The sequence below is a fragment of the Ambystoma mexicanum genome, chromosome 5q (assembly GCF_040938575.1).
Source record: "Ambystoma mexicanum isolate Mex_15411 chromosome 5q, UKY_AmexF1_1, whole genome shotgun sequence".
NCBI classification, from domain to species: domain Eukaryota; kingdom Metazoa; phylum Chordata; class Amphibia; order Caudata; family Ambystomatidae; genus Ambystoma; species Ambystoma mexicanum.
In genome coordinates this window covers 351,183,467-351,210,854 of record NC_090933.1, presented here as the reverse complement: position 1 = coordinate 351,210,854, position 27,388 = coordinate 351,183,467, and the positions used below count along the sequence as shown (strand labels likewise).

Sequence of the window (27,388 nt, the reverse complement as noted above, 5' to 3'; positions counted from 1 at the left end):
CAATACTTTGTCCTTAAATAGTTCCCCAAGTGCTATAAGACTGTTTACCGCCGGAAGGGGAAGGCATGCAATGAGGAGAGAGGTGAAGGGAAGGGACAGAGGCTCCCAGCCAGGAAGAAAGTCGGGCTGAATTGGGAGGGAAAACCTCTTCAATGCCTGCTGTGGACCTAGTTAACCCTGATTCTCTGTTTTCTTGAGAACAAATGGAGATCACAAACTCCTCCTTGGTCTCGGTCATATATTGATCCCTCTGGCATGATGAGACCCATGTTTTTTTTAAATTTATTTACATGTTTATTAATTTTATAAACATTACAACATAAATCCATAAACATCATAAAAACTGAAATTTACAACTAGGTTCATCACAAACGGGTTTCTCAAAGCCCTAAACAGAAAAAGGAATATTACAGAATCATTCAATTATATCACAAATCTAAAAATCTGCTCCAGATTTGATCAAATAAATTCATTTTCTTGTCTCTGTAAAGGATTATCTTTTCAAATCTTGACACTCGTTTTAGATCATCCATCCATTCTGAAATAGTTGGCCTTTCATCACTTTTCCAATTCCTCAAGATGATTTTTTTGTTGAATTTGCTGCCATGAAAAACCAGTTCCTCTGTGGGGAAAGAGAGATCTTCCACCATGACATATTCTCCCAGAATTAGTTGTGAAATCATAATCTTCGTGCAACATCAAGATCTCATTCATCTTCCTAGTGACCCACTCCAGAAAGTTCTGAACTCATAGCAGTCCCAAATCATATGTTCAAAGGTTCCACTAGCCTGCTTACACCTCCAACAGGCATCTGAATCCACTAAACCTCTTTCATGTAGTTTTTGTGGCGTCCAAAAAACTCTGTTTAAAATTTTGATTTGGCGACTCCTTTCCCCCAGATTCAAAGAGGTTAGAGCCACATCCTTGCACAGATTCCTCCATCTGCCCTCAGACATCTCTGATCCAATTATTTCTGACCATTTTGCCAATAAGTCCTTATTCGGCTCTTTATACTGGTCTAGATTTTTGTACACCTTTGAAGCCATACCACCTTCAGATTTATAGTCTCTCAGCCAGACCTGTCAACCTCTACCCTCATCCGGAATATTGTTCACTAGAGCTTTCTTCAACTTCTTATATTCCCCCATAGTGCAATCATTAAAATTGTTAATAAGAGTCAATCGTTTAAAACTGATCCATTTTCCTCCATCAACAAGATCCTCCAGCCACTGTACACCTCCCAGTAACCAGTTTGGCCAGAAAATAGTCATCCCATCCAACTTAATGTCTGGATTCAACCAGATTGAAGTAAAACAGTTGTTCGAAACCTCCTTCTTACTTTTCTTCCAGAGATCTTTCCCACAAGAGTTTATAAAATAGTTGGTGGAAACGATTTGTAGCCACTTCCATCCACCGTTGACGGAATTCTCTGGGGGAAAGTGGAGAATATCTACATGTTTCCACCATTGTCCAGACATCATTTGAATTTTCTATGAAAGGAACTAAATGTCTAGCCCCAAATGACAAGTTTTCAAAGTCTGGAACCCCCAGACCACCGCACTCCTGTGAAAGTTGTAGTTTCCAAAGTTTTAGACGTGGCTGTTTACCCTCCCATAGGAAGGTCTGGATCAAGTTCTCTATTTTCTTCAGAAAACACTTCCTAATCTGCAAGGGGATTGATCATGCTTAGAACATAGTTAATGCGTGGTGGTGTCATTTTAATTGCATGCACTCTCCCCCATAGACTTAATGGTAGCTCATTCCGTCTTGTTAAGTCTGACTCCAAATTTTGGACCACGTGTAATAGATTGACCTCCATCATTTTAGATACATCTTTAGTCAACCAAATTCCAAGAAACCGCATCTTGTCAAGACACCAATTGAAAGCAAAATTCTTCATCAAGGCCGAGCATGATTTTGACGCCGGCAATGCCTCGGATTTCGACCAGTTGATCTTATACCCGAAACCCTGTGAAAAATGTCAATTTGGTTAATTAGTGCTGGGATGGAAGACTTCACATTTTGTATAACCAGCAATCATCGGCATAAAGCAACACTTTGACGGGCTTCTCCATAATGAATACCTTCAATTGCCCTGTCTTCTCTTATCGTCAGTCAAGAGTTCCATTGCGATGACAAATAAAATGGGCGACAGGGGGCAACCTTGTCTTGTGCCCCTTTCAAGTTCAGCCTTATCCAATCTATCATGGTTTTCCCAAATCCGAAACCTTCCAAGGCTGCCAGGAGATATTTCCACTCTATCCGGTCGAAAGACTTTTCCGCATCCGGCGACAACACCACTACATCTTCCATATGTTTCCTGCTTTCGAACAAAGTCAACAAAAGTATTCTCATATTATCTGAGGCATGCCTCCCTTTTACAAAGCCTGTCTGACACTGATCAATTATATCCGATAGAGAGGCCTCCTTTCTCAGAGCTAAGGCTTTCGCAAAGATTGTATTGTCTATGTTCAACAAGCTTATTGGCCGATAGCTACTTGTTTTGACTGGAGATTTCCCTTCTTTCAAAAAAACGGGTATAGATGGATTCCTCGAAATAAATGATGTGGTTGCCCAGATTGGATATGGAAGGGCGCCCAAGGATGATGATGATACTAGGGTGGGAGATATGGAGTAGGGCCTGTCAGGTAATGGAGAATCCATCCCCCTGTTCCCCGTAAGTGCCACTAGTTGCATTGGCAGGAAAAGAAAAGCAATTACGGATGAAGATCAGGAAGCACTGGGAACCATTTGGGATAGCTACAATGGGAGATATATGGCAGGAGGGGAAGATAAAATACTTTGAGATGTTGGAGGAGGAAATGGGGCTACATACGGGACAATATATCACATACCATAGGGTGGTGCAGCGAATCAGAGACATGGTCTGAAGTAGTATTAGAAGACCAACCGGATGCCACATAGATACAATATATGACATAGCAGAAAGAGGACACAAGATATCTAAGATATATGAGCTGCTGATGTATAAAGCGGGAAAGGAAGTGGCACAACTGAGACAGGACTGGGAAGAGGAAGTGGGTGCCCCAATGAGTGATGGGATGTGGGAGCGAGCCCCAAGGGTAACATAAAGTGTCAAGAAATGCAAGACTGCAACAGATAGTTATATATATATATATATATCACCCATAGGGCGTATCTGACACCCAAAGGATAGCTAAATTCAAAAACACAGGATGACAATCATGCCCCAAATGTGACTAAGAAAACACTGGAATGCGCATGTAAGGTTTTGGGGAGAAGTAGCACATGGGCTGGAAGAGAAAGGGATTAAGATAGTGGTAGATACAGTGTGGGCTTGCTTGATAGGGGGGGTGGTTCCTTGACCACGTAAACTCAAGCATGTAAGTAAACTAAAAGATCTGGCATATGTACCTGCAAAGCGAAGAATCGCTATGGGGTGGAAGGCATGCCATAGACCAAGAATAGAAATATGGTGGGAAGACCTACAAAAATGGGCCGAAGCTGAAACTACAGTGTGGCAGGAAGCCAGTAGTTCTGGGGGGAGGAGGCGGCTGAAACCTTGATGGCCTGGAAACATCTAATAGCCATGTTATTCGGGCCCCCGCAAGACCGGTCAAGTGATCGGGACCCAACAGAGACCATGGAAGAGGAATCCCTACTAAAAGACGAAGAAATATAACATGAAGAAGAGTAGGCTCGAAAGGAGGGGGCGGGGGGACGGGAGAAACAGTGGACATGGATGGAGTGATGTAAATTCCAAATGTTACTATATACACTGCAAGTTTGGTTTGTGGTGTTTGTTGAAATAAAATTATAAAAATTGTTTTAAAAAAAATTAAAATCTATGCATTCCTCAGATTCTGGGAGACGACCGTCAATCAAAGATGAGTGTAACATGGCCAACATAAGATTAAAAACCTCTTCTGGGAAAATTTTATACAGTTCAGCAGGCAAACCATCCGGTTCCGGACATTTCCCTGAATTTAAAGCGCCAGCAGCAGTCCTGAGTTCTCCAGCATGGGGTCTGGCATGGATTCACATGCTCATGAATATTCCCCGTCGTCAGGCTGGGAATCCTCGGTAAAGAAAAAAAAACCAGTATCAGTTTCGTTTCTGATCTGTCTTTCGTAGTAATAACCAATCACTGGTCTCTGCGTCATACTGACCACAGCCAATGACTGCCCTCTACCTAAGCACCGCCTTTGGCAGCCATCTTCAGATTTTTACCGCACGTTCATGTGTTGGGATCCTCGTGCTATTGCTCTCGAGCATTAGTGCTATTTTTTCACGTTTTTTCTCAAAAACTTCGTTTTTTCGGTCAAAAGAGCCTCAAGCTCCACCGACTCTCCATCCGATCAACGGGGACCCGTGTCGGATTCGTCTGCGCCCCTCAAGGGTGAAGATTTCGTCGAGCTACGCTTTTGGAGGACTCCAGAAGCTTCTCAGGCCCGGACATGGCCCAGGAGAAGGGAAGCTCGACGCCCGGAAAGCTGTTCAGGGTCTGCCCTGGATGCCAGCTGCAGAACGTCTTTAAGGAGGACGAACACTCCTTTTGTCTCTACTGCTTACATGAGGACAAGACGCATGTGGAGAAGGACTGTGCGTTTTGCGGCAATATGTCGGAGCGGACCATGAAGGACCGCCATCAACGTCTCGCCAACTGGCTGGAAGGGAAGAGCCCGTCAGGCGAGAAGAAGAGGAAGAAATCCGAGCGGTCTTCTAAGACCTTTGAGGACGCCCCGGCGACGGGGGTCCAACACAAGGCCAAGCACCGGGAGCGCCGAACGGTCGGGCTCTATGGGCGCCAGGCAGGGCGCACCCTCCCCGGCACCTTCAGCCACGAGCCAACGCTCTGGGTCGGGTAAGAGGAAGGGCGAGCACCCGGTGAAGCTCCTGGAGAGGCCCCGGTCGAGCTTGAAGGCCCCATCGGAGGGGGAGCGAGGCAGTGTCCCCCCCCCCCCTCAAGGATAAGGCGGTGAGCGCACCTAAGGTGGTGAAGGCCTTATTCCATCCGGCCAAGCCCTCTATCGAAACTGTTGCGGCGGCCCTGGCGCAGCCTGTGGAGGCTACACCAGTGGTGGCGACCTCGGGGCTCAGAGTCTCCCTGCCACCTCGGAGGGAGTCCTCTTTTGTGCCCATCGATAGGACCCCCATGAAATCCCCGGCGGGGAAGAAAAAGGGGGGGCAGGGCGTCGTCGTAGATTCGGCTTCAACCTCGGAGGAAGAGCTGATCAAGTTCTTAAGCCACGGCCTTGGCGTGGAAGAAGACCGGCCCGTCGGGATGGATCCCGACGCAGGTGACGACGACATCGTCGAGGGTGCCGACGGGGCCCCTGATCGCCCGTCGGATTTCCCTTTGCCAGCGCCGCAAGACAACTCGGCGGCCATTTTGTTGGCTATACAGTCCTTATGCTCAGAGATAAGGACGAGACTACCGTTGCCGACGGAGGAACCTCTCCCGTTGGGGGATCCTGAACCGGGACCTTCTGGTGTTCCCCCACCCAAGAAAAGAAGGATTCACCCTCCACCTCCTTTTCAGCCGTCGCGCCCCGTCCAGCCCTCCTCCCAGTCCACCCGAGGGGATGATACGGGGACTGACACGGCAGCGACGGGTACGGACGACGAGGTATACGACGAGGATCTACCGTCGTCACCTCCCACCAGGGCTTCTCCGCCCAATGAGATTGGATCGTTCCACTCCATGATCGCCAGGGCATCCGAGCTTTTCCAACTCTGCCCTGAGGAGAAGAAAAAGGAAGGATTCCTTTATCAACGGCGCAAGGCCAAGAGGAAGACGGTCCTCGCGGTGCCTCTACTGGACGACATTTGGGATGAGGGCCTCGCCCTCCTCAAGAACCCTTCCACGACGCCAGCTAGAAGAGACCGGTACGAGAAGAAGTACCGGGTCCCGGACGCGGCCCCCCTGTGCCTCCGGGCGCAGCCTACCCCGGACTCCGTCGTCTCCGCGGCGGCCAGGAAGAAAGCGGGGGGGGTGCGGCCTCCACATCGACTTCCCCACCGGACGGCGAGGGAAAGAAATTGGACGCTATGGGACGCAGGGTCATCTCGTCTGCAGCGACGACGATTAAAGCGGCCAACGCCTTGGCTATCGTGGCCCGGTACGACAGGGAGCTATGGTACAAACTGGCTCCCCTGCTGGACTTCCTACCGGACGACAAGAGGGCGGATGCCCTGGAGATCCTACAGGAAGGTGAGGTGGCGTCGGACCACGCCATCACTATTGCGACGGACATCGCCGACATTGGGTTTCGCCAGTTGGGCAACGGCGTGTGCCTTAGGCGGCGTGGATGGCTCAAGGCTACGGACTTCCGTCAAGACGTACAGACCACAGTCCTGGACATGCCGTTCGATGGGAACAACCTGTTTGGGAAAACAGTGGACGATTCCCTTCAGGCCATTAAAGCGGACACTGAGACGGCCCGGGCCCTGGGGGTTCTGCAGCAACGACGGACGCCCTTTCGGAGCAGCGGAGGCAAGGGCGCCTCCAAAGGTTCCGGCGGCGGTTTCTCCACCTACCGTCAAGCGGCCCGCTCGTCGTCTCAGGAGGCCTACAGAGGACGAGGCAAGTCTGGCGGACCCCGCCGTCATCGCCAAGGAGGTCGAGGCGGCAAAGCCTCGTCGAAACAGGATTGAACCGGCCGTGGGGTCGGGCCCCCACCGAAGCACCCCGGTGGGAGGCCGGCTGGCGAGCTTAGTCAGCGTGTGGGAGTCCATCTCCACCGACCGTTGGGTGCTGGACGCCTTAGCCCGGGGCCACGCGCTCGAGTTTCAAAGAAGGTGCCCGCGCGTCCCCCCTGTGGCCAGGAAAGAGCTTCACGTCCCTCAGCTTCTCCTGGAGGTAAGGGCGATGCTCAGGAAGGGCGCCATCAAACTCGTCCCAAAGAGGCTTCGGGGCTCCGGAGTTTACTCGCGATACTTCCTCGTGAAGAAGAAGACGGGAGGATGGCGCCCCATCCTAGACCTGCGACGTCTGAACAAGTTCATCAAGGCGCAGAAGTTCCGGATGGTCACCCTCCAGCACGTCCTGGGTCAGCTGGAGGAAGGAGACTTCCTGTCGTCGTTGGATTTGGAGGATGCCTACTTCCATATTCCCATCCTAAAGGGGCACAGAAAATTCCTCAGGTTTGTGGTCCAAGGGCGTCACTACCAGTTCAAAGCCCTCCCCTTCGGACTACGGTCGGCACCCAGGGTATTCACCAAGTGCCTTGCACCGGTGGCGGCGCAGCTGTGCCGCGAGGGGATCCACGTCTACCCCTACCTGGACGACTGGCTCATCCGAGCCAAGACGAAGGGAGCTCGCCGTGGAGCACACGCAAGGACCGTCCAACTTCTCACGGACCTGGGATTCTCCGTGAACTACGCCAAGTCCCACCTGGTACCCGCGCAAAACGCACTGTTTCTGGGAGCGAAGCTCGACACAGTATCCCTTCTGGCCTCCCCGTCGGAGGAAAGGACCAGGTCCATCCTAGGCAAGTTACAGCGGATGTTGGTTTCCGACGCGGCCAAGGTGAGGTCCATCAAGTCCCTCCTCGGAATGATGTCTTCTTGCATCTACCTCATTCCCATGTGCAGGCTCCGGATGCGCCCGTTGCAGGAGTTCCTGGATGCGCGCTGGATCCAGACGACGGGCGGCTTCGAGGAGAGGATCACACTCGACGAGAGTTTCCGACGAGCGATACGGTGGTGGGGCACCCGCGCGCATCTGACGGCGGGCATGGACTTCCAGACCCCAGCCCACCAGGAGACTGTGACCACGGATGCCTCCCTGGAAGGGTGGGGAGCGCACACCGAAAATCTGCACGCAAGGGGACTCTGGCTCCCGACGGAGAAGTCCCTGCATATCAACGTCCTGGAGCTCCGTGCAGTGTTTTGGGCCCTCAGGTCCTTCCTTCCGTCCCTCAAGGGCAAGGTGGTGAGGATCTTCACCGAGAACACCACCACCATGTTTTACATCAGGAAACAGGGCGGAACCAGGTCCCCAGCGCTGTCCAAGGAGGCGCAGGACCTGTGGCATTGGGCCGTCGCCCAAGGGATTTTTCTGGTACCGTTTCATCTGGCAGGGATAAAAAACACCATCGCCGACTCACTCAGCAGGGAGCTGCGCTCGTGCCACGAGTGGGAACTACGGCAGGATCTGCTGGATCGCCTCTTCCGACGGTGGGGCACACCCCAGATCGACCTGTTCGCGACGGCAACGAACACCAAGTGCCGGAGGTTCGCCAGCAGGTTTCCCCAGACGAGGAGCATGGGCGATGCTTTCTCGTTCCCCTGGGAGGGCCTGTTCCTCTACGCGTTCCCTCCCTTGCCTCTGCTAATCCGGCTCGTCAACCAGCTCAAGAGGTCACGGTGCAGGATGATCCTCGTCGCACCTGCGTGGCCGAGGCAGATATGGTTCCCGGACCTTCTGGACTTGTCAGCGTCCCCGCCGATCAAGCTGCCGGCGGACGCGGATCTACTCTCCAGGGAAGGAGGCGCCATCCTCCACCACGACCCGAAGTCGCTGAACTTGCAGGCCTGGCTCCTGCAGCGCTAGAGTTTGGAGGATACGACATACCGGCCGATTGCAGAGAGGTTCTTGCAAAGGCCAGGGCGTCCTCGACTCTTAAATGCTACGGACACAAATGGAAGAGGTTCTCTGTCTGGTGCCACGCACAGAAGATTAACCCTCTACGGATTACGGCTCCCCAAGTACTGCCGTACCTGCTGACGCTGGCCAAAGCTGGTCTGGCACACGCGTCCATCAAGATTCATCTTGCTGCGATCTCCCGATACACCAGAACCACGGGGCGGACGTCCTTGTGGTCTCATCGTCTGGTGAAAGAGTTCATGAAGGGACTGTTCAGATCGTTCCCGCCGGTGAAGGCTCCGGCCCCGGCGTGGGAGCTCAACGTGGTGCTGACCAAGCTCATGGGACCTCCGTTCGAGCCTCTGCACTCGGCCCCGTTGAAGTTTCTATCGTGGAAAACAGCTTTTCTTGTGGCCATCACCTCCGCACGACGAGTGGGAGAGATCCAGGCCCTTTCCTGCAAGGCCCCGTACTTGACTTTCCACGACACGAGGGTAGTGCTCAGGACGCACCCCTCCTTCATGCCCAAGGTGCCGTCGGACTTCCATCTCAACGAACCCTTGGTGTTGCCTGTGTTCTTCCCGTCGCCTTCGTCGCCGGCTGAGAGGACTTTGCACTCGCTGGATGTGGCTAGAGCGCTTAAGTTCTACGTAGACCGCACGAAGTGTTTTCGGAAGACGTCACAACTCTTTGTGAACTTTGGACCTGTCAATCAGGGGAAGGCTCTCTCGAAGGCTTCCATTTCCAGATGGCTCTCCGGCTGTATCATGTACTGTCATCGGTTGGCAAACCGACCGCTGCCTGGCCGTCCGAGAGCCCATTCCACCAGAGCGATCGCAGCTACCACGGCGTTCCTATCTGGTGTGCCCCTGCTGGACATATGCAGGGCTGCTACGTGGAGGTCGACGCACACCTTCACGAAATTCTACTGCGTCGACCGGGATTCCAGGGAGGAGTCCAGGGTCGGCCAAGCAGTGCTGCGCAACCTGTTCGCCTGAGGTGAGCCTGGTGAGGAGGTAAGATGCTTAAGGTTGAGTTTATGTGATGCTTAATGTTGAGCCTTTGCCACCTCCCGTGGTTGTGCATGTGTGTACTGCTATGTATTCTTTATTCATGAGCATGTGAATCCATGCCAGACCCCATGCTGGAGAAGGAACAAGTTACTTACCTGTAACTGTTGTTCTCCAGCATGGGTCTGGCATGGATTCACATGCGAACCCTCCCGCCTACCCCTCTGCGGCTCTTCACTTGGTCATACTGCCACTTCACGTGCTTCCAAATCTGAAGATGGCTGCCAGAGGCGGTGCTTAGGTAGAGGGCAGTCATTGGCTGTGGTCAGTATGACGCAGAGACCAGTGATTGGTTATTACTACGAAAGACAGATCAGAAACGAAACTGATACTGGTTTTTTCTTTACCGAGGATTCCCAGCCTGACGACGGGGAATATTCATGAGCATGTGAATCCATGCCAGACCCATGCTGGAGAACAACAGTTACAGGTAAGTAACTTGTTCCTTACCACACAAATTCTACTTTCACTTCTCCAGTCCAATTTCATGCCACAAAAAACCTTGCTTCTTTTACTATTTTGTCCACAATATCATTGTCATCAAGAAGTGTAACATTCATCCTCCAAGTGTTTGACTTAGGTAGAGGAAAAGTAGGTTCCATCTCAAAAGTGATCAGTGCATGGTCAGAAAATTAGGATGGCTTTAATATCTCCCCCTTTGAAAGACTGTGTGCACAAACCCGAAGTCAAGAGGAGGTCAATCGTGAATACACCTTATGTCTTGCAGAAAAGAAGGTATATTGCTTAACTAAAGGGTTCTTTAATCTCCACACATCTGAAAGATTCCATTCGACCATAAATTCCTTCAAGGCATCTCTTTTCAGATTATTCGCATTGCCCAAAGTATCTCCACTTTTATCCATCTACGGATCTAGAGTAACATTAAAATCTCCCCCCACTATAACATTTGTTACATTTACATTCTGCAAGAACTGCGTAAGGGAAGCAAAGAAACTCCCGTCCCCACCATTAGGAGCATAAACATTGCAAATATGGTAGGCAACATCTTGAATTTTAATATTTACACAAACACTTCTTCCGTTTTGATCCTTTTCACACTTAATTTCTGTAATCGTAAGATTCTTCCTTAACAAAATGCAAACCCCTCTAGAACTAGAAGCGAAGGATGACCAATAAACATGACCAACCCATTCTCTTTTCCACTTATCTACATCCACTTCCAATAAATGTGTCTCCTGGAGCATTGCGACATCCGCCCCCAATTCCTCTAATCTTTGCAAAATAATTTTCCTCTTATTCACACAGTTAGCCCCATTAACATTCCATGAAACCACTCTTAAACTCCTCTTATAAGAGGAAGCCATGAGAGGTTTGTCGCGTACCCCTCCTGTGATGAATCCTATCAATTCAAAGTAACCAACACTCAAAACAAGAAAATAATAATAAAAGAAAGAAAACAAAAACAGAAACAACTTCTTGGATTTACAGAACCCAAACCTCTGGAACCTCCCTTCCACAATCAAGTTGAAAAGGACGGTCCCACTCCCTCCCATTTATTCCATTATATACTTGCACCAATCAATACATGTCACCCTTGAAGACTCCCTATTTCCATTTTATTTTATTGCCCCCAGCCCACTTGACCTCATAGACTCCTCATCCTCCAGTATCATCTAGTGTATAAGGACTAATCTATTCTTACCCACATATCCATAACCTCAGGAATTTAGGATAAGGTTAACATTGACAGAATCTTAATATCTAGGCCCCCAGCAGACCAAATCAACCTGGTAGTTAGTTCTGATACTAAATTAAGTCTCAATTCCCCTCCTAACCCTTAATCAAAATGTATCCCCTTTCTACTCATCAAACCACGCCACACCTATGAGACTGTACGGCAAAATATCCACCACACATGCGATCCTTCTTAATAATACTACTTGAACAAAATCCATATATTCTTTGTGCCCCAGATGAAAATAACACCAATTCAGTTAGTCTACCAGGGCAACTATTTTAACGCAAAGGCAACGACAGCATTCAAGTGTTCACATCCTACTTATTCATTGTCGCCCCAATACACAAACTCACCCCCAATGTGTGTTCTAATTTGCAACCTAATACAACTATAGTTAAAAATGTTATCTACCATTAACATAGCATAGTGTAGTAAGAAGAAACGCATGTAACATGAGCATACCGTCGCAAACCATTTGTACATTCCATAGTAATAGGTTGAAGATCCCATATAACTGACACTAGGTTAATGCATTTATCACACAACCCCTCTCTCTTACACCAAAAGATAGGTAACCCATGTGGATGATGGTGACACCTCCCAAAGTAACATGAAGACACCCGGTTCAGCTTTTGGTCACACCCGCTATTTGCAATGCTGTGAACTAACACTTTATTCAAAACAAGCTTGTTGTTATTTTCACAAAACACCAACCTGGAAATTCGGATAATATAAAGAACAAACCCGACCCCACAAAACGATGTAGTGTAGAGGCCCCCTTACACAAAAGCCCCCTCACACCCAAGGCAATAAACTGCATTGCGAGCACAAAATCAATCCATCTACAATGTGCTGACATCTGTTCTCATCCCATTCTGTCCCAATAGAGAATGACATGAAAACAAACATACGCCCCTACTGTCATGTGCAACATATTTATATATACTACAAATGGGATTCACAACAGGGTTTTATGGGGGGGGGCATGCACGTAATCACTAACACACACGCTGCAATCATAGTGCCCAACAATCATACTACCATGACTGGACTAGACTAACCTTCCGATTCATGCCAACCACCAACGTCGTATTCCATTCCATAACATCACATGAATCCGGAAGAACACATCATGTGACGCCGACGTACAAACACACAACTTTACGTCCTTCGTCAGCTGCGTTATTTATTTTTAAATGTCTTTATTGGCATTTTTGATAAGTACAACAGCAGTGTGGCAAAAAGGCGGCGCCCACTGCATCACAGAATATATTGTCTGAGTATGCCAGTGTTTCAATAAACAAAGGAAAGAAACACAATTACAACATAAACTTTCAACAAAAACAACAAATGTCTCCAATTATTCTTCAATGTACTTCTCTAAGAGGGTAGAGTGAGGGAGGTAAGGAGGTAGGTGGGAAAGAAAGAAAGGAGGGAGGCCATGAAGAGGAAGAGGGGGGGGCCCAAGCGCCCCAAGGCGATAGTATATATAAAAGTTCAGCAATGGATAGGTTGGCGAACCCGAGGGGGGATTTGTTCAAGGAGGTTTGTTGTCATTGGAAGGGTGGGGTAGTTCCCACGTGAGTGCCTTCCAAGCTTCAAGAGTCAAGCTAGCATCATCAGGGGGAATTGGCAATGCCTTCTTCCCAGGCCATAAGTCTCTGTCCCCACCCAGCGTTCCAGCTCGTTACGCCATACAAGGAAACGTGGTCCATCAGGTCGCTTCCAAGCCATGGCAATAGTTCCTTTGGTGAGGATGCAGGCCAAATCCATAAGCTTCAAAGTGTGCTTTAATTTAGCCAATCTGGGATAAGTTCCCAAAAGGCACTCTCCGGGAGTCCAGTCATATCTGGTCAAGCCAGCCCTCCTGCAGGTCTGCTCGACCGCGGCCCAGAGTTGTCGGGCCTTAGTGCACTCCCAAAACATGAGATCAGCATTATCTCTGTTGCACCAAGGGCAATTATGTTGGGGCTGCTCATAGATCTTTGCTATTCTATGCGGTGTTAGGTCAGAGCGGTACAGTACATTGAGCTGAATCAATCTGAATCTGGAGTTCCTCGAGACCTCCTTGGGGAACGCCAGTGCCCTTTCCCACTCCATCTGACATCACTTGGCCCAGATCTTTGTCCCATTTGAGTCTTAGGTCAGGACTGCGGGGGTTAGGTTTATCTGCAAGGTGTCGATATATTTGAGACACTAGTTGCTGCTCCCCACCCATGTTATATAGAAGTGTCACGAAGGGGTTAGCTTCGGGCTCCTCAGGCCACATGTCCCACTTGGCACGCGCTAGTTTCCGGATTTTCAGATGCCAAAGAAATTGGCCAGCGGGGACACCATCTTCCAATTGCAAGGAGGAAAAGTCACGGAAGGAGCCCTCGTTAAACAAGTCCCCCACAGGTGTATACTCCTAGCCGCTCCCAATATCTAATGGTTGCCAGATCAACCGTGTCTTCACCCAAGTCGGAGAGGAGTGGGATATCTGGGGAATATGCGTTCTGCAGGTGGAGGAGCGACTTTGCTCTGTGCCATATCTGCCTTCCCAAGGTAGCTAAAAAGGGGGTCTTACCTACAAGATGCCGAGGAGTCCAAATAAGTTCGTTCAGTCGGATTGGGGTGATTGAGTATTGCAGCAGGTCCGTTTCAGGAGTAACATTGTCGCCCAACCACCTAGCTACGAAGCTAAGCTGGGCTGCCAAATAGTACCTCTCAAGGTCGGGGAGCTGGATGCCGCCCTGGCAGTATGGGAGGACTAACGTGGATAATGCTAGTTTGTGTCTTTCTTTACCCCATAAAAAGTCCTTGAGGAGCCTCTCAAGTAGTCGGAAAAAGGAAGCCTTAATATAATAAAACACATTTTGAAACCCATAGAGAAATCTGGGGAGCACAATCATTTTGATGAATGGAAGCCCTTGCCATCATGGAAAGGGGAAGTCGTGACCAAAACACTATTGACTCGTGTAGAGGAGGTAATGCCGCTGCTGTGTTCTCATGCATGAGTTCCGGCGTGTGATAAATATTGACTCCTAGGTAGCGAAATGTGGTAGGGTGCCAGGTCACATTCAATGATGGTAGGTCATCGAAGTGTTTGTTCCTAAGGCCACCTAGGGGTAAGAGGCAGGATTTACTTCTGCTAAATTGTATGCCTGATACTTTAGCAAAATTGTTAAGGATGTCCATCATGGTCGGGACATTCAGTTGGGGGTCCCTAATGTAGAGGAGGACATTGTCTGCATATAAAGATATTATGTGGTCAGTTCCATCCAGTCGAATGCCAGCATCAAAAAATTGCTTCCTGAAATAGATGGCAATGGGCTCCAGGCCAAGAATGTAAAGCATGGGGGAGAGTGGGCAACCCTGCCGAGTGCCCCTTTGTATGTCCCATGCTGCAGAGATAAGCCACCCGGATTTCACTCTTGCCTTAGGTCTAGTATACAAGACTTTGACCCATCTGATTCATTTTTCTCCAAAGCCAAATTCCCTGAGCACTGCTAAGAGCCACTCCAAGTAGATGGAATCAAACGCCTTGATGGCATCCAATGAAAGTAAAGCGTATGAGCCATTGTCCAGATTACTTTGAGCCAAAACGTGTTGGAGCCTGCGCAGATTGGCGGTGGTGTTACGGCCCGGCACAAAGCCATTTTGATCAGGATGCACCAACTCCCCTATCACCTTGACGAGCCGTTTGGCTAGGACCGTTGTCAAGATCTTGACATCATAGTTGAGCATTGCGAGTGGACGGTAGGAATCGCAATCTTCAGCCGGTTTGTTAGGTTTAAGCATTGGGATCACCAACGTTTCTCGCATGCTCTCAGGCAGGATCCCCAGTTCCTAGGCCTCTTGAAAGACCCTATGTAAGAGTGGAGTTAACTCGGGCTCGTAAGTCTTATAAAATTCAGTAGGGAGCCTATCGCTTCCCAGGGACTTGCATGTGGCCAGGGACTTGATTGCTTCGGTTATGTCGTCTTTGGTAATATCAGCATCAAGGGCATCTTTGTACGCAAGTGATAGTTTAGGTAGTCCTATTTCATCCAGGGCGTCTGATATCTCTCCTGGAAACACCTGGGCGTCATGGGCGTACAGCTGGGCATAGAATAGTTTAAAAGAGTCATTGATTCCTTGTTGGGTCCGGTGGAGTGTGCCATCCGTGCCTCTCAGGGATGTGGTCGGGTTTCTTGGATGCTCTTTTTTGCACAGCCAAGCCAGCCATCTGCCGGGATTGTCCGCCTGGGCGTGGGCCTTATTGGTCCTTGTGGTGTAGTCAAACTTGGCTAGCCTGTCCCAAGCTGCCTTGCATTCAGTTCTAGACTGTTTGAGCTCTTCCTCCACCTGGTGGGAATCTCGAGTGCCAGATTCTAGCTTTTCAATTACAGCTTCACATTGCTTTAGTTCCATTCGTAGGTGTTTCCTGATGCCTCCCGCCTTTGATATGATTTCTCCACGTGCGACCACCTTCAGGGCCTCCCATACTGTGCTTAGATGGCTGACGCTATTCATGTTTTCCGTTACATAGTTCACAAGGGACTCTCAGAGATCCTCGTTAAATGCTGGGTCTTTTAGTGCTTCAACGGGCGTTCTCCATGTGGGTATCGGAGGTCAGGGTCCTGCGGTGCACCACTCTATTGCTAAGGGAGAGTGATCGGAAATAGTTCGGCCTAAGTATTGCGCTGCATCGATCTGAGGGAGGCTTTCCCTGCCAATGAAGATGTGGTCTATCCTGGTATGGAGTTTGTGCGGGGAAGAATAGAAGGAGTAGCCCCGGTCGTCAGGATGTTGTTCGTGCCAAACGTCCACTAAGTCTAAGCGGTCCAGCATGGTATTTAGTGCTGCGGTGGATGCCGGTGGACCTCCGGGAAGAGGGGTGGACCTGTCGAGGTCTATGTTGCAGATGCAGTTAAAATCGCCCCCCCCCCCCAACAAAAAATCTGTTCTTGTACTGTGACCTTGGCATACATCAGTCCTATGTATGCTGGTATATTGTTGTTGGGGAGGTACGAGTTTACGATGCATATTTCGGTTTGCTCGATGCTGCTCCACAGTATCACATACCTCCCATCTGGGTCTAGTTCGGCTTTGTTGAGTTGAAAGGGAATTTGGGGGCTGATCCATGTGAACACCCCTCTGGCATATTTGGAGTAGGAGGATCCAAACCCCTGCCCTCCCCAGTGAGTTTGAAGTGCTGTAATGGACTCCTTTGTTAAATGAGTTTCCTGTAGGAGGGCCAGTCCCACTCTTTTCCTGAAGAGATATGATTTGATTCTATTGCGACGAAGATAGGTGCCCAAGCACCTCATGTTCCAGGTTACAATCTTAATGCGTGTGGCCATGATAATGAGAAGTAAAACCAGAGGGTTTGCTCAAGGCCAGGCCACCGCGACCTCCCAGTGGGTGCGTATTTTGAACAACTACCTTCAGGGTCATCAATGCTGGTATATACTCCATTCCCTCCCGCGTCTCTGGTGGCTGGATTGCTTTAGAAAGTGGAGACATTGTAACAGATTCAACATTCACCCAAACTGGTGGATTAACAACGTGGAACAACTGTAAAATGCCCCCAGCAGCTGCTTCAGGGGAGCAACGCTCGGTGGGCTTCCGCGTCTCATTGGCCTGTCCCGACCGTGAGATGCAGATGTAGTGCCAGCGAGCCAGCACTAGTTGCAATGGGGGTGGGTTATGGCGGTGTCCATGTGTGGTCGCTTGGGCTCCCGTCCAATATAACTTGTTCTGCCTCTTCTATGAAGGATCACTATTGTAGACAGTGTCTGGGTATCGTGATTGGGCGCATTTTCATTCTCGGAGTTTGTGATTTCTGCATTGGTCTTTCGCCGTTGATTCCTGATCATCACCATCAGCTAGGTTGTTGTGCTCCAGCCACATGGTGGCTGCAGCTGCAGCTTCCATGAAGACTGTTTTCCCTTTGTAAAGGATCTTGAGTCGTGAGGGATATAAGAGCATATACTTGAGGTTAAGCTTGCATAGGCGGGCCTTGATTGGTATAAAGGAGTTCCTAGCTCTCTGTACATTGGGGGTGTAGTCGGATACATAACTATCCGAGAGTCATTCCGCTTGATCTCACCTCCTTCTCTGGAAAATTTAAGGATCACTTCCCTGTCCCGAAAATTTTGAATCTTCGCGCTCATCGGGCGTGGGTGGGATCCTGGTGGGGGCTTCTTTTGTAGAGAGCGATGGGCCCTCTCAACTGAAAAACCTTGTGTAAGCTTGCCGGCCCCGATCTCCTGAAGTATTAAGGATTCTACGAATTCTGTTGGGTTGGTTCCCTCCATTTCCTCCGGAATTCCAAAGATTTGTATATTGTTACGGCGGGCTCTCCCTTCCGCCTCCGACGATCTGGCCTCCAACCGGGCAACTTGTTTTTTAAGCGTGCTTACTTTAATATTCAGGTTCGTGGCAGTGTCTGTAGTGTCTTGCAGGTTCACCTCCACCTTGCTTACCCTCTCTGTTAAGTTGTGGCGTCTTGACGTATGAGTTGAATATCAACTTAGTTTGTCCATCTTGGTCTCCATGCATGCCTGGAGTGCTGCAATAGCCTGTAACACCTGGGTGTTTGTAGGGTCTAACTCGGGCGTGAGATGTTCCGTCTGCGTAGGGATCTCATGTTGGAGGTGTTGTTTAGGCTTTGTTCCCGAGAAGGAGTCCATGATTGTAGCCCCCTTGCTCTTATGCCGTGAAGTAGACATTTTCTCCCTATTGTGTGGGTTATGCCAGTGGTCGATGACCCCGGTCAGTCTGGTGTAAAGTGGACTTCAGTAGTGCTTCGTGTTCCCACAGTTACTTATTGTAGGAGTTGGTTCGCCACTTCGCAATCTGGCCTCATGACTCCCAAAAGCGCAAGAAAGTATGGTCTCAAACGTACAATTCTGCCAAAGCTCGCGTGGGTGGTGCGCTTCAGTGAGGCTTCCCGTCCTTCATTTTTGGCAGTGAGGCACCTGATCTCCTCCCAGCTCTCTGGACCCTGGACCTGTTGTAAGCCAATTTAAGGGTGCCAGCGGCGTGGCGGTCAAGCGTTCATATGGTGGTCAGATGGGCACTCCCCCCATTTGTTATGGGTTTCACCGAAAGTGCGTCGGGGCTCCGGCGCTCACGGGCAAATTAAATGTGCCCCCAGTCGAGAAGCGCCACCCCTCTCATACTTCTCACGGTTCCTGCAGATCTTGGCAAAGTCTTGATGATCTACAGTGTTGTACTAACTGGGTGTGCAGGAATCATGAAAGAGGGACAATGTTCTGGACCTCACCTTCCGTTCTGTGTTGGTGCGTCGGTAGGTTCTAATCCCTTCGCCACGTCTGAGGGAGTAATACGGGAGGCCGTAATACGGTAGTTCAACCGCTCCGCTATCTGACTTTCAATTAGCAGGATTAGGCCGTTATGTGCTAAACGTGTTGCAGGACCTCCAAGTCACCGTTAGAAAGGTCAGTGGCTCTTTCAGCGGTCCCGTAATATTAGCAGTTTGAGGCTGGGTCCCCATGTGGGCCGCGGGCATTCGTTCTTTGGTGCGGCTCCTCCTCCGCTGGAGGCCGCTCCTCCGATCAAGTCGTTCTCACAGTGGGCCCCCGGGACCCGCTCGGCACCTTGGCGGGGAGAACCTCTCCTCCCGTGTTGCAGTAATGTGCTGGCTGCCTGTGCTTCTTATAATGCGCTGGTGGATGGGTGTGCTATGGCAGTTCGTGGCACGTTGGTAGGGCTGCTCCCTCCACCGACATGCATTCAAGCTGATCGGGCTGCTGCAAGCCCAGCGCGACGCGGAACCCCGTGCCTCTGTTACAGGGGTCCGTTGTGCCTGCACAGTCTCGTAGTATCAGCGGTCCTCAGAGCCAGGCCACAGCGTGAACATCGGGCGTTGGTTCACTAATGTGCCACAGATTATTAGTCCGCAAGCCGGCTCCACCCCAGTCCGCGGCTCCAGCTTCGAGCAGGCCACCTTTACAGTAGGCCCGCGGGGACTCGTTCTTCACCTCGTTCTGGCTGGTGCGGGCTCTGATTTTCGTCGGATCTTTGCCGGGAGGAGCAAAAACGTTTGCTGCAACTGGTGCTGCAGTTAGTTTACAAAGATTTCAATCTTAGGCAGATATAACAGGATCCGTAAAAGATATCAGGACGGGAGCTCAGCCCTGCTGCTGCTTCACTCCATGAGCTCCGGCCACACCCCCCCCCCCCCCGTCAGCTGCGTTATGACATGTCTACCCTCAGCCAATCATAATACTATCAGGAAATGAAGGACTCCGACAATTCCAGCCTTCATAGATCTGCACCCGGTAAGTGAAAAATAATGAACATTTTACTCTAACATGCATTAATATATGTACCCAGCAAAACGGACCCTACCTTAAACCTAAAAAGAACTCTGGAGTATCTAAAGATATGCTCAGTCACAGTTATAGGTCATAGTACCGAATCAAAAAGATCGAATGACAAAAGGGTCGAGTCAATTCAACCAAAAAAAAGGATCGACATTTTCTTTTTTTTTGGGGGGGTCCCAAAAACAACCCTGTTTTTGGTGTAAAAACACGCTTTTAAAGCTAAACTTGAGCAAAAAAAAAAGATATTTAAATTTTTTGTTCGATCCTTTGGTTTACGGTCGAATGCACTCTCACCTTATGCATTCAATTCTTTTGTTTTCGAAACTGTAACTGGACACCCTCAGTCACTACATGTAAACTCATTCCCAACACTTACAACATTAAAGGAAGACACCCATATCAAACTGCACGTGCACTAAGAGGCTCATGTCCACTCAAACGACCATTTAAAAAAAAACTGTTTCTAACTAACAATTAAATTGAAGAAAAATAATCACTATATTAATATATTAATATAACATAACGTTATCTAAAACCCATTGTCCTATTTAAAAAAAACCCAGCATTAATTGGATTTTTTTTCAATACTATGACTTTCATCTTTTAGCCAGCACTCAGCCTCCACAGGGTCCGCTGTAGTTTTAACCCCATCATCCAAGAAAATCTTTAGGATTGCAGGCTTGACCAGAATAGTTTTGATTCCTTTTTCATGTGCCAGAGTTTTTGCATATTTAAAGGCTTTTCTCAAGTCCACAATTTCTTTAGGAAAGTCCGGGTAAATGGCCAGGGGATCTCCATTCAGCCTAAGTTTTCCTCTTTCTCTTGAAACTTCCAGAATGTTCTTCTTCACGCTCACTCTTGTTAGCACCAAGATGATTTGTCTGGGTTTACCTTCTTGTAAATTTTTACCAGCTCTGTATGAAAAGTCCACATCTCCATCCTTCAAAATATTCTTCCCCAGCGTCTCAGATAGGACTCCTTTGTCTCTTTAATTAAGGTCTTTGTCCAAGTCTGGATTTTCTTTCACTCCCAGCAAGCGCAAGCTCAGGTTTCTCCGTTCTGCTTCCAGTCTTAGATTCTTTTTCTTTAAGTCAGCGACTTCATAGCTTAATTCTTTGTATGCTCTATAGCTCCCTGCAACTTCAGAAGCAAGTGTTGTATTCTCTGTTTCCACTTTAGTCACTCTATTCTCCAGATGACGTACTTGAGAGGACAGTTCGCTCAGAGTGACTTTCATTTCTCCTACATCCTGAGTGTTAGACCAGAAAAGTAACCCTACAGTCGAATGGTACGTATATTATGTTGACCAGAAGCCAATCGCATCATGTGACAAACATTGCAATCCTAGAATCATCAATGTAACCAAAGGGCGTCCATTTTGTGAAATGCCGGCCATTTGCTTTTTTCTTTTCTGTCAAAACGCTTTGCAAATGTATTCTATGCTATAAGACTCGCACAACGTGCGAGGCCACGGCTTGAACGCTGAAATACTAACAAGACAGCAATGTTAAACTGTGCAGAAATACATTATTTATCTCTCTCACTAAGTCCTAGAAGTCGAGCAGAAGCCGCATCTAATCAGTAGACCAGGTGCCGGGTTGTCTTGCAAACACTGTTGTAAAAGGCAGTTAAACATGAATTATATTATCCTAGCGGTGCTCCTTCGCGGAGAGTGGTATTTTCTGCTTCAGAACTATGTGACCCTTAGCACATGAGCCGTAACACACAGATAACGTAGAATGGAATGTTTCCCTGCTAAGAACACAATATCCTTGCTGAGCCAGAGCTCCATGTTCCCCATAACAGAAAGCTGTCTCTGCTGCCTTTGCTAGAATAACTATCTTTAGGCTGAAAGAAGACTTGTCATAATTGTTAATCACTGAACCCTAGCCTGTATGACATGTATGTGGGCGGGTCGAATTGCTTCAGCAAAGGATATGTCTAATGTGTATATATATTGCTGCTTGAGCGCTGTTCGCTCTCTCTCGCATCTCACGGTGTTTGGGAACACACACAATCCCAAGCAATCTAAAAGAGTCTTGGGTCCTGCCTCTCCTCAAGAAGCAAACCCTACACCCCGCTATTCCCACCAACTACAGGCCTGTCGCCATTGTACCATTCCTACTAAATATAATAGACAGAGTAGCATACCTACAAATTCAGCAATATCTTGAAACCAACTCCTAGGTGCCCGCCAATCAGGATTCAGACTGCAGCACGGTATAGAGACAGCCTTAATTGATCTCAAAGCACAAATCGATGCGCTCAATGATGAGGGAAACACTGCTATGCTGCTACTCCTTGATCTGTCGGCAACCTTTGATCTGGTGGATCACATGGTCCTGTACGAACACCTGGCTTCGGCTGCCCACTTTTCGAACAAGGCCATAGCCTGGATCCAATCATTCCTGGACAACCGCACAATGAGTCTTCTCCACATTGGCATCAGCAGACCCCATTAAAATAACTTGCGGTGTACCCCAAGGTTCTTGCGTCTCGCCAACTCTGTACAACATCTTTACCAAGCCCCTATTTGATAAATTGGACAGACTGGGTGTCACATACACTAATTACGCTGATGACACTCAGATCCTCATACCCCTTTCGGGCAATTTCGATTCTGATATGGCCTTGGTAAACAAAATATACCTCATCATTCAGGCATGGATGGCCACGCATGGCCTATGCCTGAATGATGATAAAACTGAAATCCTGCTCCTCGGTTCCGATGCCAACCTAAAAAAAACTCAACTCCAACTACTCGGCATTTGATATTGATCTCAATATTATTACAGTAGCCAAAACTGTCATGCGCCCGACCGCATGGAGATTGTGGTGACGGTTCCATTGGAGTGGCCATTAGAAAGATGCACGCTTTTCTGCGCTCGCATGGGTAGCGGTCTAGTCTTTTGCAGGTTTCCTTACGTGGTGACGTCGCTGTTGCCAGAAGACATACTCTGCGTCTTCCCGGCGAACGGCGCATTGCAACTTTGAGCTTCACTCGCTTTCTTGGTTGCTGTACACTAGTGTGCGTTCTACTTGTCTTCCTCTCGTTTTTCCTGGCGGCTACTGTCGCTCGCTCTCCCTGTTTCTACTCCTCTTGAGTATTTTTCCCTGGTCTCCTTTCCCATCTTCCAGGCTTACCTATTTTTTTGTCCATCATTTCCTTTTGCTCATTTTTCCCCTGTTTCCTCGCCTCATTGGAACCCCGTTACCGGCCTTCCTCAGACTGCTCTAAACTCCAGCATTCATCTCCAGCTCTCCAAGATCTTCGAAGGTTTTTATTTAAGCCTTTGGGCTTTTTCCCCTATTTTTCACCCGCCTTCGGTGACGGGGCTGCAGAGGCCACTGTTTACTAGCGGCCGCTGTGGCTTCCCACCGCGGTTGGGATTCAACTTCAGACGATCGCCAATATAGAGAAGCTCCCAGATACTCCACGGACTCAAGTTCATCAGGTGAGGAGTCGGAGGAGGGAAGTGGGGCCGACAAATTGGATTACCGGAGTGACAGTTGTGACAAAAGCAGTGAAAACACCAGGCTTTCACCTTGATTCGGCCTTGACACTAAAGAAACAAGTGAACTCATTAGCATCCTCTACCTCCTGCACGTGCAAGCTTATTAGGGCAAGTAGAGCTTTCCTCATCCAAGCCAGCTGTATCATTATCGCCAACGCCCTAATACTTTCCAAACTTGACTATTGCAGTGCCTTGTACTTGGGAGCCATCAAATACATCATCGACAAACTTCAAACACTGCAAAACAACGCTGTGAGGTGGTGATGTGGAGAGCAATGGGGGTTTTCATTTTTAACAGGAGTTGCATAGAGTGGCTCGTCTGCACAACCGCTTCTTTCCAGCACTAAAATTCTGTTTAAAACCAATGGTGATTGCATGTGCTGTAGTTTAATTTTGGGGCTGCTCCAAAATATACACAACAGAAGATTTGTCGTGAGAACCTTTTTTTTCATGGTGTTCTGTATGTCACTTAAACGTTCAAATTTTCCTGCATTTGTGACATCATTTATTTTGGGATGTAAATGCTATATAAATGTGTCCTTTTGCATTATTAGCACACCATTTCGATACCTGGTGACACCAGCCATGCAGAATAGTGTGGGAGAAGCACTGCGTGACCTGCACTGGAAAGAGATGGAGACAGTTGCAGCCTACCCTGGAGTCAGTGAATCAGAGAAACGCATCTGGATCCCTGGAGGCGGAATCACAAAGTCACTCTACACAGACAGGTAAGTGTGCCCAGACCTCCTGTTCCAATGAGTGCATTTTCAAATTGCGAAAGAGCTTTGCCTATTTCTTTGTGAAAATTGGTTAGAAACTGGTGGAATCACACCATATATTTTTTTAATTTTTTGTTGCCGTGATCCTCCTATGCATCTGATGCATACAGAAAGATCCAGCCCCCCCCCGCCACCCCCACACAAACAGTGTGTAGATTTTACTTAATAGGAATGCACTAACTAGCTTAGCCCACATTACCAGAAAATAGGTTGAAGTTTGCTGTTAAGTACCGTGTGTTTCTAGCTCTATATGTGTATATAATCAATCAATAGCTTTTATTCGATATACAATCTTTAGGATTAACACATACATAGAAACAAAAGCATTTCACCAGACATATAAACAAGCATCCAGGTAAAAGAAGAAAAGGAAAAGAAAACAAAATCTAATTTTCATATAAATGTTAAGATTCACACTATAACAGTAATCTATATATTTACAAGAGCTTTGAGTAAAAAGCATCTACTTAACCAGGCTCAGTGTATGCATGTTGCTATACAAAATAACATGCCCACGTTGCTAGTGCTTCTGCAAAAGTGCATTGCCTGTGCGGTGATGTGGATGGCATTGGCAATAAAAAAGAGGCTTGTGATATTTAACTCGTTAAGGCTTTTGGCACTCACACAGTGGCATAAAGGGTACAATTGATTCTGCCCCACACTGCAAACAGCTACTGCCAGGAGCACCCTTCCATGAACGGGTGAACTTGCCAACTTTCAAGCAGTTCAAACGAAATTTTACCAAAATTACTCGCGTTGTGCTGGCGTTATGAGGTTTAAATATAATTCAAAGCCAATCAGGTTTTAAACGTAAATACTGAGAGCCTAATGATAGCTCTGCGCGTGCATTTACCATCTTCCGTCTCAAATAGTGTAGTACTGCCTCTTTCAATGTTGCCTTAGACTCCCCACTTATAAGCTCTGGGGCTTCCAAGAGACAAAACATCTAATGCTGAGACATTTTTTGACCCGGCTGAGCCAAGGGATAGCTCGGTCCCCCTCTAGTGACAATACATGAATTAAAGCCTCACAATATTTCAGGTGGTCTGGTGAGCTCCATATCCTTAGCCAATAAAACACAGCCCTAAGGCCCACTTCTGCATTGATAGGTCTGAGGTCCAAATCCCTGTGTACTGGCGAGCTGGGGGAACTGCCTGGCATCAACGAAATACTTTTTAAAAGCATATTTTCCACAGAGAGCAGAGTCTTAATGTTAACATACCCCCATAAGTCTGCTACATATAATGCCGGCGATTTTTTTCTGGAGCTTGTATATTTCCAGTGCTGGGGTAAGGGCTCCCCATGTTGGAAATGGTTTTGCTTTACAGCCACATATTCGTTTCTAAAAATGCGTTGGTTTTAGTAAGTTGTGGAGACCACAGGCAGTTACCTGCAAAGCGGATGCCCAGATAATCGTAGCAGGATACTTGTTCTAGCCTGAGGCCAAATACTGATGCTGAAGTCTCGACTCTTTCCAAATCCGGCCCTGAAGACCATTACCTTTGTTTTGCTCATGTTGCTTTCAAGGTTTAGTTCTTTACATTTTGCAGCAAAACTATTTAACATGGTCCTAAGGCCCATAGGAGACGTAGACCGCAAAACAGCATCATCTGCATCAAGTAAGGCTGGAATCCTATCTTGTCCTACAAGGGGGCTCCTGACAACACCTCAGTATTTCCCTGATGATGGGCCTCATTCCAACCTGCCAGTCCGGGACCGTGCAAAATCCGTGACGGCGGTAAAAACGTTTCCGTGTCCGCAAGGTTGCGGAAAAACCGTCCGATTACACGCTGTCGGTCGCGCGCACCACACGGACCCGGAAACGTTGTTACTGCCGTCACGGAAAACCCCACGGAAATGGAAATACCATGATCGCCAAAACGGGAAACAGAGAGGCGGCCATCATATAAAAGCACAATCCATTGACATCCAGAGCCAGCACAAGCACAATCCTAACTCTGAGAAGCCAAAAGGGACCACCAGCATGTCTGCCAGGATTCCTGCTCAGAGGCAGCGCAAACAGCGCTTCAGCGAGGCGGAGCTAACCGTCTTGGTGGAGCACATTGTGGACAATGCGGAGATGCTGTTTAGGCCGACCAACGGCGTGCCACACAGCAGCGGAGGGAGGAGGTGTGGGCAGAAGCTGCACGCAGGTGCACCGCTGTGGGCGTGATAGCGAGGAGCGTGAAGGACTGCCACAAGCGGTGGGACGACCTGAGGCTGAGGGTACGCAACCTCATTTCCACGCACCGCCAACGCAGCAGTGGGACAGGCGGAGGACCCCCTTCCCCACTGAGGCTGCAAGCATGGGAGGAGCATTGCAGTAGCGTCCTCCACCTAGAGGGAATCCATGGGATCGGGGAGGCTGAGGCAGGAGTGAGCCCACCTGCAGATGCCGGTAAGTGCCCAAACCTGAATGCCACATGAAAATATGCAGTTGTGAGTACTGGGCCAAAGGACCCATTAACAACCCCCCCCCCCCCAACCCCCAGGCAGTGCATGTGTGGGCCAAAGGACCCATTAACAACCCCCCCCCCAGGCAGTGCATGTGTGGGCCAAAGGACCCATTAACAACCCCCCCCCCAGGCAGTGCATGTGTGGGCCAAAGGACCCATTAACAACCCCCCCGCCCCCAGGCAGTGCATGTGTGGGCCAAAGGACCCATTAACAACCCCCCCCAGGCAGTGCATGTGTGGGCCAAAGGACCCATTAACAACCCCCCCCAGGCAGTGCATGTGTGGGCCAAAGGACCCATCATGATCCGTATGGCAACCAATATCACAGAATGCATACACCAGCAATCAGATGCATGTGACCAACACTATTCAATGTACAATCTTAATGACGCATGTGATGCACCCATCTGGCACCACAACAAAACTAATTGCATGCCCTTTGTGTCCCCACAGCCGTTTCAAGTGACAGTGATACTGCACAACAGGCCAGCCAATCTGCACCGGCAAGTACACAAACCACCGCCACCACACAGGAGGATGCTGCCGGCAGCTCTGCACCTCTGGCCACATTAACAGCCACTACAGATGTGCCGCCCACCACCACCGTCTCCACACTGCCTGAGTCTAGACAGGTGCCACGGGAACCTATCATGGCCACCCAACACAACACCGAAGGCAGCAGCACTGCAGAGGGGGCGGCCTGCAGTGATAACAGTGCCACGCAAGAGCACTCGGAAACGGGGCCACAGGGGGAGATGCCCACATTGGAAGACCTGGGCTCCTTCCATGAGCTGCAGTTCAGCCCCACATCACTGGGGAGTCCCATGAGGTCACCCACCCCATCCATGGCCGAACTGAATGCCCCCATGCAGCGGATGGAGGACCAGCAGGCTACCCTCACCCAGCTGGTGGAGAGGCAGCTAGAGGAATTCAGGCTGCAGAGGGAGAGCTACAGCGCCTCAGTGCGTCGCCAGTCGAGGTC

At 49.0% G+C, this 27,388-nt stretch overlaps 1 protein-coding gene across 1 annotated transcript in view; it reads left to right on the top strand.

Annotated features, from left to right (window-relative positions):
* PSMG2 (proteasome assembly chaperone 2) overlaps window positions 1-27,388 on the top strand; it is a 299,366-nt gene that overhangs the window by 192,138 nt on the left and 79,840 nt on the right. Inside the window, exon 5 of the mRNA XM_069620829.1 lies at window positions 23,726-23,899. Within this exon, the coding sequence (XP_069476930.1) occupies window positions 23,726-23,899 (174 nt within the window). The remainder of the gene's footprint in view (window positions 1-23,725; window positions 23,900-27,388) is intronic.